This window comes from Silurus meridionalis, chromosome 2 (assembly GCF_014805685.1).
Source record: "Silurus meridionalis isolate SWU-2019-XX chromosome 2, ASM1480568v1, whole genome shotgun sequence".
Lineage (NCBI taxonomy): Eukaryota > Metazoa > Chordata > Actinopteri > Siluriformes > Siluridae > Silurus > Silurus meridionalis.
The window spans coordinates 7,716,132-7,728,247 of record NC_060885.1 but is presented as its reverse complement, the minus strand read 5'-3'; the positions used below and the strand labels follow the sequence as shown (position 1 = coordinate 7,728,247).

At 39.0% G+C, this 12,116-nt stretch overlaps 1 protein-coding gene across 1 annotated transcript in view; it reads right to left on the bottom strand.

Annotated features, from left to right (window-relative positions):
* Window positions 1-606: 606 nt before the first annotated feature.
* dkk2 (dickkopf WNT signaling pathway inhibitor 2) overlaps window positions 607-12,116 on the bottom strand; it is a 14,430-nt gene continuing 2,920 nt past the window's right edge. The window contains exons 2-4 of the mRNA XM_046862797.1: window positions 5,822-5,984; window positions 4,394-4,519; window positions 607-1,865 (exon numbers count right to left, since the gene is read on the bottom strand). Of these exons, the coding sequence (XP_046718753.1) occupies window positions 1,615-1,865; window positions 4,394-4,519; window positions 5,822-5,984 (540 nt within the window). The 3' untranslated portion in view covers window positions 607-1,614. The remainder of the gene's footprint in view (window positions 1,866-4,393; window positions 4,520-5,821; window positions 5,985-12,116) is intronic.

Here is a 12,116-nt window from a genome sequence, read left to right as displayed (position 1 = left end):
ATGTCTGAGTCTGAGTCGACTACCAATCTCACAGTCGAATCTTAGCAGAGGTGTTATAAATCAAGGATCATGCCATTTTTGGTAATACGGGGGTGCTCAATGTCTAATTTCACATAGAACTATCAGTTTTCTCCCTATAAGTTAATATACAGCTGATATAATGCTGTTAATAAAAATGTAAAAACAAAGAAACTTGTAATAAATATGTTTAATGTGCATGAATAAATCCATCCGCCCCTGTGACATATTTAAGTTTAACTTTCCATGATCCATGTTTGACACAAATGTAATATTTAAATATTAAATAAAATATTAAAATTAAATTTAAATATTTAATGATGTCTGGGAGATTTTGTAAAGATTCACTTTGTTCTTATTTATTTATGTAATTGAATTTTTGGGAGTGACGTCTGGGAGTGACGAGGATGGACGTGATGATGGACGATGGACGAAATGACGAATTATTAGAGGGACAGCACATGTAGGACGTTTTGGGGACAAAGTGAGAGAAGCCCGATTGAGATGGTTTGGACATGTGCAGAAGAGGGACATGGGTATATCAGTAGGAGAATGCTGAGGATGGAGCCACCAGGAAGGAGGAAAAAAGGAAGGCCAAAGAGGAGGTTTATGGATGTGGTGAGGGAAGACATGAAGGTAGTTGGGTTGAAAGAGGCAGGTGTAGAGGACAGGGGGGTATGGAGACGGATGATCCGCTGTGGCGACCGAAAAGAAGGTATAAGTGTACAAATTTCATTTGAATAAATATCGATGGAATTTGTGGACTCCCCAACACTGAATACAGCCCTAAACCAGTAAAACAGCACTGAAGCATGGTACGGTACCCTTCTGCAAAAATGCGAGAAATGACAAGACTAAGCGACTGTTCGCACATTTTTTTGTTAGTTTTTTGACAATATAAAAAAAACGAGTGCTTATAAAAAGTAATAAGCTTGAAATGAGATGTGGTAGACCTAACAAACATGAACATGTGGTTATATACTTGAGTGTATTACAGAACTATTATGTTTTGCACAGAATCGATGGCATATAGTGGTTATTTCTGATAGATTCCCCTGAAGCCTGGCAGAATGTGGATAAAATCTATGTGCGTCTCCGTGCTGGAAAACTCAGTCTTTTTTTTTTTTTTTTTTTGCTGTCGAGCCTAACTTTCTACGGACAGCAACATTATTTCATTATCTCATTACCTGTTGTTAAGGCTATGGCTTTCAAATAAATCTCTTCAAAGCATGTTCAGCAAAAAAAAAGAAACGAAAAAAAAAAAAAGTCATGAAAAGACGCTTGGTATAAAAAAGAACCCAAAGCTGGATCTGATCATGAACCTCGATCTTCGCTAGTGAACCTCAATCATCCAGTACAAAAACACATGTGCACACAAACACATTACATGTACATACACACAAACACACATACAGAATCACACACACTGGCCCAGATGAATCTCTGTCTCACGTAACCTCCACTCGTTTATCCATGATTTCCCCTTCACATATTTCTGAGTCCTGGGAAGAGGAAGTCCTCTTCACCTCGCTCTCTGGAGGGAACGAAGGGCCTTCCGGTGCAGTTCCCTCGTTCGCCACCGCTCCCTCTGTCCTCTCAGGTCCGCTGGCACACATGCAGTCTGGACTTGGAGTAGGACGTGGCGTCTTTCCACACTTTGCACACCAGGCCTTTGGCACAGTCACAGCGCTGAAAGATCTCCAAGTTGTGCGAGCCTTTCTTGCGTTGTTTGGTGCACACTTCGCCTTGGCGCAGAACCGGCTTGCAGATCTTGGTCCAGAAGTGGCGGGCACAGCAGTAACCTTCTGAACAGTCGGAAGAACGCAGGCAAGAGTCGCCCTCATGACCTACATAGAACGAATTAGAACATAGAAAATTAATTATTTTTTATGTTTTTGGCTTGAAAGTGGTTTATTTTGCCAAATCTATAATTTTTCTAGATAAAATGAATTCTACATGAATTGACCCGCTTGTTTAAATGAAAAAGCACCTTTGGGGTCTCTTGGAGGTTCTTCAGGTGGTTAATGGATCTTTTTTTTGTTTGTTTTAAAGAGCAGCCGATTGACCATCAACCCCATGCAGTGGTACATAAAACCTTTACAACTCAAAGTATCCCTCAAGCTTCTAAATGGAAGTTTCTTCCCGAAATGGAAGAGTCTGGGAAATCTAACTAACTTATGATTGTTCTTACATGGTTCCTTAATAGATTGAAACCTTCTATTTTTCCATTATAGTAGAAATAGAAAACCAAAAGTAACTTACTGGAAGATATTTTGTACATTTAATGTCCTATGCTCCTTCAGAATACTTTCGAAAATGAGTGATCTTTCTATGGGACCGAAACCAACAACCCACTGTTATAATAAAGACAGTAACTACTAACCGCACATTTCTAATCAAGACACAGAGTGTTTACTGTTCTAGATGAAACCTTTTTGTCTATAAAAACGATAATCTAATTAAATATGATAATTTTAGCTTTACTACAGAGCGTCAAGTTTAAATAAAACCCATCAGTCCTTTAAAACCAATTTCAAGTATAGACATAGTGAAGGCAATGAGTATTTGTTACAACACAAGTTCTTCAAACACCTTTACAAGAATATAAACTAATTTCATGTGTTTTGTTTCTGTACTTTGCTTGCACTCTTGAGAAACAGCGGTTCTTCAATGGTTCTTTGGATGGATAATGGTTCTAAAAAGTTTCCTCTTGATCTTAGGCATTAATGCTACCTTAATTAATGAAATGGTAAAGAAATTGGTGGTTATTTTGGATGATTCAATGGTTTCAACTTCCTAAAGAGTGCAAATGTCTCCACAACCCTCTGGTGTAGGGTCCTACAGTACCTGAAACTCAACTCAGAATCCCTCAGGGAACTAGGTGAAACGCTTTTTCTAAGCTTGCAAGACAACCTAATGATATGACTTTTTTTGTAATGCCTTTACTTACTGGTGCTTTGGGGGATTTGTGGATAGTTTATGTAGTTTAATGTAGAATTTTCAGGGTTTCTTTTGTGTTATTCAGGTCTTGGAGTAGAACCAACTAAAAAAGCTAGAACTTTCTATCCAAAGAACATTTGAGGAGCAATTTCCCCACTAAGTGTGTAGATATAAAACATATAGCACTGAATGAACCTTTCTAAATTATTAGGAAGGTTTTAACATGTGGGTTCTTTAGATTGGAAAAACTCAAAGCAGAACCTGTGTGGGAAGATTCTGATTTTCTAGTGGTACGAGTAGTCAGAGGTGGTGGAAAATTGGTACAAGCTGAAAACTCAAGAAAGGTTGGATCGTAAAGCTTGCATAATTGTATCTTAAGAGCCCATGCCGAACCTCAGAGGGAACATTTACATGGTTCGAACTTCAGGGAACAGACACTGCATATTCCATGGGTAATAAAGTTCAACACATGGATTACATGGCACACCACGATCGCATGGGCTTATTGCATTATCCAAACGAAATTACCGTATTTGCGGAGCCTGCAGGTATCGTACGGCCCCGTAGCAAATCGGTGTGTTTGCCGTAATAACCCCACTGTAAGCAATCAAGCAATTCAGCTGAGGAAGTAACTGCAGATCCAAATTGTCCAGAGGGAACGGAGGGAAACGAGACCATTACATTGTTTTGGCTTCCTTCTACAGGAGTTTAAACACATCCAGAGCTCTGGTTGTTACACTTAATTTGAAATTGCCTTAGAACGTCTGTATGTAAATAAAAAGATACGGCGCCTCGTAGGGACGCAGCGAACGACTTCCTGATTTGTTAATGGCTTCATCTGGGCTGTGTGGCAGGTGATGTAGATGAATTTTTCAGCCAAATAATTAGCATAGAAAATATATTTATTTATTTTTATTACGAAATCGTGAGATTTTTGCACAATATTTAGACCTAGCGATTAAACACGCAATCCACCAGGGCCAGAATAAAACCATGCTGTGGAACATCACGTTATGTGCTGTTGGCTTGACCATACATTTTAAAAACACATCCCATGAAATAAAAATATTTATCCTAAATACATGAATTTACATAAATAATGCTAAAGAAAAAGCCAGCTATAGAAGCTGGTCTTCTGCAAGAAAGCTATTTAGCAGGAACTAATAATAAATAGAGCAGTATTTATTAGCTTAATAGTAAGCATTGAGGTTATTTTAATATCAGTAGCGTATTTGTTAACACTTTTTTTAATACTTTTACGAACGGCACACAATTATTCTTTTGTATTCACAGTCTGGCGCTCCCTCTCCACAAACACAATCAATGACACAAGGTCAGCAAGTGCTAACTACACAGAAATATGCAGAACTCTCCAAACCTGTTTTTAAACTCCACAGACATAAAAATATAATAATAATTAGGTAAATTTTCCAACCTTTGAGGGAGACCTTGGTCTGGACTTTCCCATTCTTTTTCCAGCCTTTGTCTTTGCTTAGCTTTTTTTGCTCCTTCGGTGAGATGTGATGAGTCATGAGGTTCTCGGGGAACGCGACGCAGATAACTAAACACGGGAGGAGAAAAAGAAAAACGTGGTTCGTATAAATACAAATTGTACAGTAATTGATGATAATCACCATCATCATCATTATCATCACCACGGATCATGAAGGAGTTTAATAATAAATTAGACCAATCTTTGTAACAGTAAACTAGATTCTTTCGCTGCTGCATATAAAAAATGCATGTATTATTATAACGAAAAAAAATCTTATTTCATAAGTTGATGATAAGAATGTTGAGAACATCTAAAGCCATGTTGATTGGACGACATGCAGTGCAAATGGTACTGCTTTACCACCTCCTAACCTCATATTATTCAAATTCAATAGCCTCAAAATGTTTCCACGGATCTACTACGGTGTGTGTGTGTGTGTGTGTGTGTGTGTGTGTGTGTGTGTGTGTGTGTGTGTGTGTGTGTGTGTGAAAGAAACTTTCGAGGAATGTTTAACACATATATTCAGTACCACACATTCAACTTTACTCCACAAAAACATTTTGAACCTTATTTCTCAGAAAATAAACATAAACCAAATCTAAAATTATTACCATTATCCTTTATAATCATCCATTTTTTAAACATGGTGACATTCTGGGCATGGGTCAAACTTTCTAGAAATCATCTTAAAAATCCTAATGATCTCATATTTTCATTGTATTGGTTTATTAAAATCTTGTAATAGGAAATTCAACATACATTTGTCTGTATTCAAGATTTTAAACTTATATAAAACTAAACTGTCGTTCTGTCATATGCACTACATGAACACAAGTTTGGGACACCTGAAAATATGATTGTGTGCTTCTTTTTTGATAATCCCATTCCACATTTTGTCGCTATTTGCTGTTATAATAACCTTCACTCTTCTGGCAAGATGTTCCACTAGATTATGTGAAGATTTATGAGATTTCATTCAGCCAGAATGGTGATAGTGAAGGTAGGTACTGATGTAGGTAAGGTGAGGAGGACTGGGGGGGTTGGGGGGCTCTATCTATCTATCTATCTATCTATCTATCTATCTATCTATCTATCTATCTATCTATCTATCTATCTATCTATCTATCAATAAACACTACAGTTTCTGATTTGGGCCAGAAAAACAACACCGGACAGGCCACGCCCACACACAGCAACGTTAGCAAGACACAACAAGCAACATGACTTGACTTGTCACATGTGAATTCAGAGTCACCTACGAACACACTGTGTGCACTTACAACTGTCAACACTCGGAGGACCTACAATTCAGTAATAGACAGCATGCAAAAGAAAGTGGAGCAGGACGAAGTGCTCTATAACACGTACAGTTGCTGCAGCGGTTCCCGGGGCAGCACATGGCATCTCTGTGGCATCGCTTCTTCCTCCGGCGGCAGGTGACGCATCGCGACGGGCCGTGCTGAGAGCTGTGACAGTAATTACTGACCGCACAGTCCTTATCACTGCTGCACTGCTTCTCACTGCTGTACAGCTGCAGACAAAGAGACCACACATCAGATTGAAATACTCTCATCATTAAAGATTTAAACGGAAGGAACGTTTTGGGAACACACAATTTTATACACCTTTTTTTTATATTTGAAAATAGTAAACAGTTCGTTCCTTCTTGACCGTGTGCCACTAATGGAATGTTTGCCTTTGATTTTAATCAGTTCGACTCACACAGTGTTTCAGAGAGAATTCACAGCTGGTCTATGTGATTATGCAGAACCTATAGAACCGATTCACGATATTAGCATTTCACAGAGCAGGGATTGACTAGTGAGTCGAAATGGTGTGAAATTTCATACCCGGGTGCGGTTTCTCTTAGAAACGCCAAAAACCGAACTTCCAGACGTTTTGGCGTAACATGAAGAAAAGCACTTCTAATTCTAAGCAGACGTTCTAAAATAAATATTTTCACCTGAGTCAAATCTAGAACGCCGGCTCTCTGATGCTCGGCGTATTGGGATGGTTAAATGTTCAGGATAAAAAAGGCAGAAACAGGTAAGCGGTTTCAACAGGGCGTGGGTGGTATTTATATTTAAAACAGGTGCGGTGTTTTGTTTTAGAAATGTTAGTAGTCCAACTTGAGAAATCTTAAAAAATAAATAAAAAAAATAAAAAGTTTGCCTTTAATCAAAGCAGGCGGCAGTTCGTGAGAACGCATAACCAGGGTTAAAGAGAACTTTTCTTAGGGATGTTGGAAGTGGACGTTACATGATATTTAGCGATGCATGTAGGAGGCATGATGGTTAACACGCAGCTGATGTTGCACTATTACAGCAGAGCTCATATAACCAGGATTGATGCGTTTGCTGTAGCGAGATGATCAAGGCAAAAGAATAAACGAGCTAAAAGGTCAATACAAGTTTGTGCTCAAGTGTGTGTGTGTGTGTGTGTGTGTGTGTGTGTGTGTGTGTGTGTGTGTGTGTGTATAAGGACCCATTTGGAACTCTAATCTAATCTCATATCTCATTCTGTCATTCCTCTAAAATCCTGCCCAATATTTATTTCATTTCATTTAAACATTTCAATATGTTTATAAATCACACAGATTGAACTTTAAAGCCCCGCATGGCGATTAAGTCCTACATGCCCTGGGTTCTGCCTTTCATTTTGTCCTAAGCCAATCACGAAGGCATCTGCCAAGAAATCAAAATTTCGGTATTGAATTCTCCGCCCAGAGGAGCGACACGGCCTAGAAACTGGATTTCGTTCCCTCTGCGACATTTGAGAAACGATCCCTAAAGCTAATGCAGATTCGAAACAGCTCGATGTGTTTGAAATGTAATTTTAGATTTTCGTATTTTGGGTTTTTGAATTCGGGTGCCTTAAAGTGACATTAGATTTCCTAATGCACGATTCTACCGCTTCTAATGCACAGGTATTTATTAGCGGGCGTAAATTGTTTCTTGCGTTCCATGCAGATTCACATGAGTTTATATGAAGATCCATTCACACTCTATAGACAGACAGACAGACAGACAGACAGACAGACAGACAGACAGACAGACAGGCAGACAGGCAGACAGATACATAGATATATAAATAAGTAGACAGACAGAAAGACAAAAAGACAGACAGACAGACAGACAGACAGACAGACAGACAGACAGACAGGCCGACAGACAGACAGACAGACAGACAGACAGATACATAGATATATAAATAAGCAGACAGACAGACAGACAGACAGACGATAGATAGATAGATAGATAGATAGATAGATAGATAGATAGATAGATAGATAGATAGATAGATAGATAGATAGATAGATGGATGGATGGATGGATGGATGGATGGATGGATGGATGGATGGACAGACAGACCGTCAGATACATAGATATATTAATAAGCAGACAGACAGACAGACAGACGACAGACGATAGATAGATAGATAGATAGATAGATAGATAGATAGATAGATAGATAGATAGATAGATAGATAGATAGATAGATAGATAGATAGATAGATAGAAAATAATGCTTCTTTCTTTCTTAAAATAAGCCACACATAATCTTTATACAGCCCTAGCTCCAAAAAAATGGCACATGCACTGGATATTAAAAACCCTCCTAATCGTTTATTGTGAAACATTTTTTTTTGTTTTTCTGCCGCAAACATCTGCGAGGACATACAATGGGAAAATGATTTCCATGCAAAGAGACAGTAATGAATTGTAACCCATGGCCCGCGAGCAACTAACATGTCTTAACTTGCTGCAAATTGCGCTCATATGAACCACTGTGTTCATGTGAAATCGACCGGCCTTAAAGAAAATCAAAATTTCACCGAATGAAACCCATAACGTCCGCAAAACAACTCCAAACAAACTGCCGCATAAACATAACCCGCTACAAGTTTGAGAGTAAGAGAGTCCAGCTGAGCGCTCGTTGTCCAATACACACCGAGTCTGAGACAAAACCATAATGTGGCTACACACTCTGTCTCTCTGAGATGGATATTGGCATCTCGTGTTTCTGTTTTCTTAACTATAAATTGTTCTGTGCATGGTCATGGCCGTGACTGTTTACATCTGTCATTCAGCATCAGTGTAAAAACCTAATCCACAATACCAAAGCAAATCAGATCTAAAGCTAGTTTTTATTTTATAGCAACTCTGATAGCTGGTTTATATTAATGCACAGCTTTTATTAATACAATATTATTTTCTATGGTAACATACAGTCGTCTATGGAAGAACTTTACCCTAAACAGTTTTTTTTTGGGTGTCATTCTTAATATGTGAATCTGAAAAGGGAAGCATTTTTTAAGAAGTCTCCAGTTTAAGAGATTTACGAAAGTCCGCTGTAAATATTTTTAACCAGAGAGTACTTTGAAGTTTCTTGGTCACATGACATGCTAGATTATTTTTATATTAACTTCGAAACAAAGAAAAAAGGAGAGTATGACGAGAGAAAGACTGTTTGAAGATTGTTAATAATAAGAGGAACTAGCATGTTTTGTGGACCTTCCACAATAAACAAAGCCATAATATTTTATGTTTGAAGAAGCATGCTGAGAAAAGTTATGGTCTAATACATAAAAAAAAAATGTAAGGAAGCAAGTGGAGGAATAAAACACTTGTAGCATTTAACTCGAATTTTTATTTGTATAGATAAAATATTATACATATATATCATAAGTATTAATATTCTACTTATGTATTATATATTATACTATATTTTTTATGGGTATGGATTTAGTCGAGCGGCTTTTCAGCATTGTCAAGCAGCTGTTAGAAATCAGAAAAGCCCCACATTCCACCTCATGCTTTCCTGAACATATGACTCAGCATCATTGCACCCACTTTTTAACTCATACCTATTTGCAATTAGCTTCACTGTACTTACTGAATAATGTGCCTTAAGGTAAATAACTCAATAATAAGCTGAGATTTAAAATCAGATACCTGTTTGATCTGTGACCCTTATTTACAGTCGGTCTTTGAAAGACTTCGATTCCTTCTGACACTAGAAGGCTACGTTATTATTCGTTTATTATCTTAAGGCATATTTCATTAGCAATTACTATAGAACTGATAGGAAAGGTGAGTAGATAAACATCACACCGCCGTTGTTTATATCAGTTTATATCGGGAATATCGTCACACCGACACCAGGACGTGTATGAAAGGTATCCAGAGTTTAATGACTGCGTATATAGAGCTCCGTGATAACTATCAGACTGCTGCGTTACTTATCAGTACATGACAAATCATAACATTGTTAAAGGTCACACTGTTCTTGGTACAAACGAAACAAACATATCAGAAAGATACAATATACAAAGAAAGACGACCAGAAGAAGTCACACAAAATAGTTAAATTACTCCTGGTAGAATAAACAAAAAAAGAGTCAACCACTAATCTTGTGGCTTTACAGATTCGAGTTGTCTTTCAGTGCAGACTAAATCGTCATTTCTAAGCGAATCTGACTACAAACTCACAGTAATTCCACCCCAAGGAAAATTAGTAAATAAATCGAATTTAATTCGGATCTTTTTTTTTTTTCAAAGCGTAAACACGAGCTTTAGTTTTGGAAGCGTCACATGTCATTGTGAGCGTTTTGCTGTTTCACACGTGAGATTTGTGAACTCTCAGGTCTCTGGGCCTCTCTGGATCTGACCTTGAGGAATCAGAATGGACACCCGACACCATGAATGGAGTTAGTGAGCTGAGAGGGTTTCCTGGAGTAAAATAAACGATGTCGCTGAGCAAACAAACACTCTTCAGCCTCAAAGGCAACGGGGACCAGATCGCGAGAGGCTTGCCTGCACTTTCTCTCGCTGTTTGAAGCCCCAAGTTTAAGGTTAATCTCTTCACCACAAAACATGTGTGCACTAACCCCTGAAGGGCCACTTTAGAACGCCAGCCTGTCACTCATTTAACACGATTTACATAAGCGGACACGGGCAGCCTATAAGAAATAAGGAACGAAGGAAGAGCGCTGGGCTAACACCAAGGAAGGAAGTGAACGGGTTTTAATGAGCGTAGATAATTGGACACACAGTCCCTAGAGCTCTGGATATCATAAAAGGCTATAAGGTGCTTGAAGCCAGGTGGCAGCGGTCATGGCGTCTCGCAGACTCGCAGGAGCGACAGAGGTGTGATTAGCCTATCTAGCGCTAACGAGCCGTCACACCTCAGGCTGCTTTAGTTCACTCTCTCAGCTCGTTAGCATCACTAAACAGCCACTTAACCCCAGAGGGGGCAGCAGAGACCTGTTTCCTTTCTTTACAAGCCAGATCCAAACAATCTGGTCCCCCCGTCTCGTTAACGGAACCACCGCGTCAAATTAAATAAGGGGACTGGTTTAAAAAAAAAGAAAACTGAGCCCTGGTTGATAAAAAACAGGTCTTGTGTTGATACAGGGTTGAGTCTGAATCAATATCCAAGCTGCATTCACAGCACAGGAGTGAAGCATGCCATGCCCATGCCCAGTACCTCTGTTTTTGCCAAAAAAACATGCCCACCCACGTAAGTTTCTAAAAAAATTCCCACTGGGGGTTTATTTAACCAAAACACTCAGCGATTTCCGAGTTTTAACTGATGGTTTTATGATTTATGAGTCACTGGGGAGGGTAAATGGGAATACCTGATACCATTATTTTTTAGAGCGAGGAAGTCTTCTTAAACCAGAGTGCCAAAAGATACGCCTGTAAAGTGTCTCCAAGCCGTCTCGGGCTAATGTGACAGAAAGGCAAACGCACTGCTTCTCATTTGGCATTAGCATGCAGCACTGGGTGGCCCGTTTCCCTTACACGTCTAATTCTCGGTGTATTAGCGTAAACAAGTGGGACTTATTTATTGCAAACTTATGCCGAGATCCTCCACTTATCCCTTAATGATAGTGAGCTGTGGACCCTCGAGGGGACCAGCCCCCGCTCGTTTGTGAAGAAGTTTCGAAAAGACGTTTAATCAGGAAGCCGAGCAAACCACCGGGATTGCGAATTTCCTTCTAGCACTCGTCCAGCACTTCAGCAAGCCTCCTCGGTCCTGAGGGCGATAAAAGCCACACTCAGCACCTCATCCGTCATAGACTACAGGCTTGCGTGAAGTTCCAGGACGCTGTAGGACTTGAGATATTTCGGCCAACTTTCCATCAGAATAACACTTCTGAGTCCTGGCGTCACCGTAAGACACTTAATAAGGTACGGTACATCATACTGAGGTGCAAAGTGACAACGTGAAAAGCCGCGGAAGGGATCGGTCCTACTGTACTGAATTTCAGTATATATATATATATATATATATATATATATATATATATATATATATATATATATATATATATATATAAAAACACTGGCCAGAAAACTGGTGCAAACCACAGGCCACACTTTGTCTCACTTGCATAGACAATGTTATGACACTGGATCCAAAAGGAACCTCAGTGGTAGTAATTGTAAGTTTCGAGAAGAGATCTGGATGTTTACCAAGCAAGGACCTCTCTTTTTATCAACTTCATCAAAGCCACGACTGTCTTTTTTTTTTTTTTACTGACCTGAGAGACTGCACCATGATACATTCACCAACAGTCCCTTTTTTCTTTGTGATTTCTGATTTATGGCTGCATTGACCTCGGTCTTTTTTCTTTTTTTTCCATAGCGTGTCATGC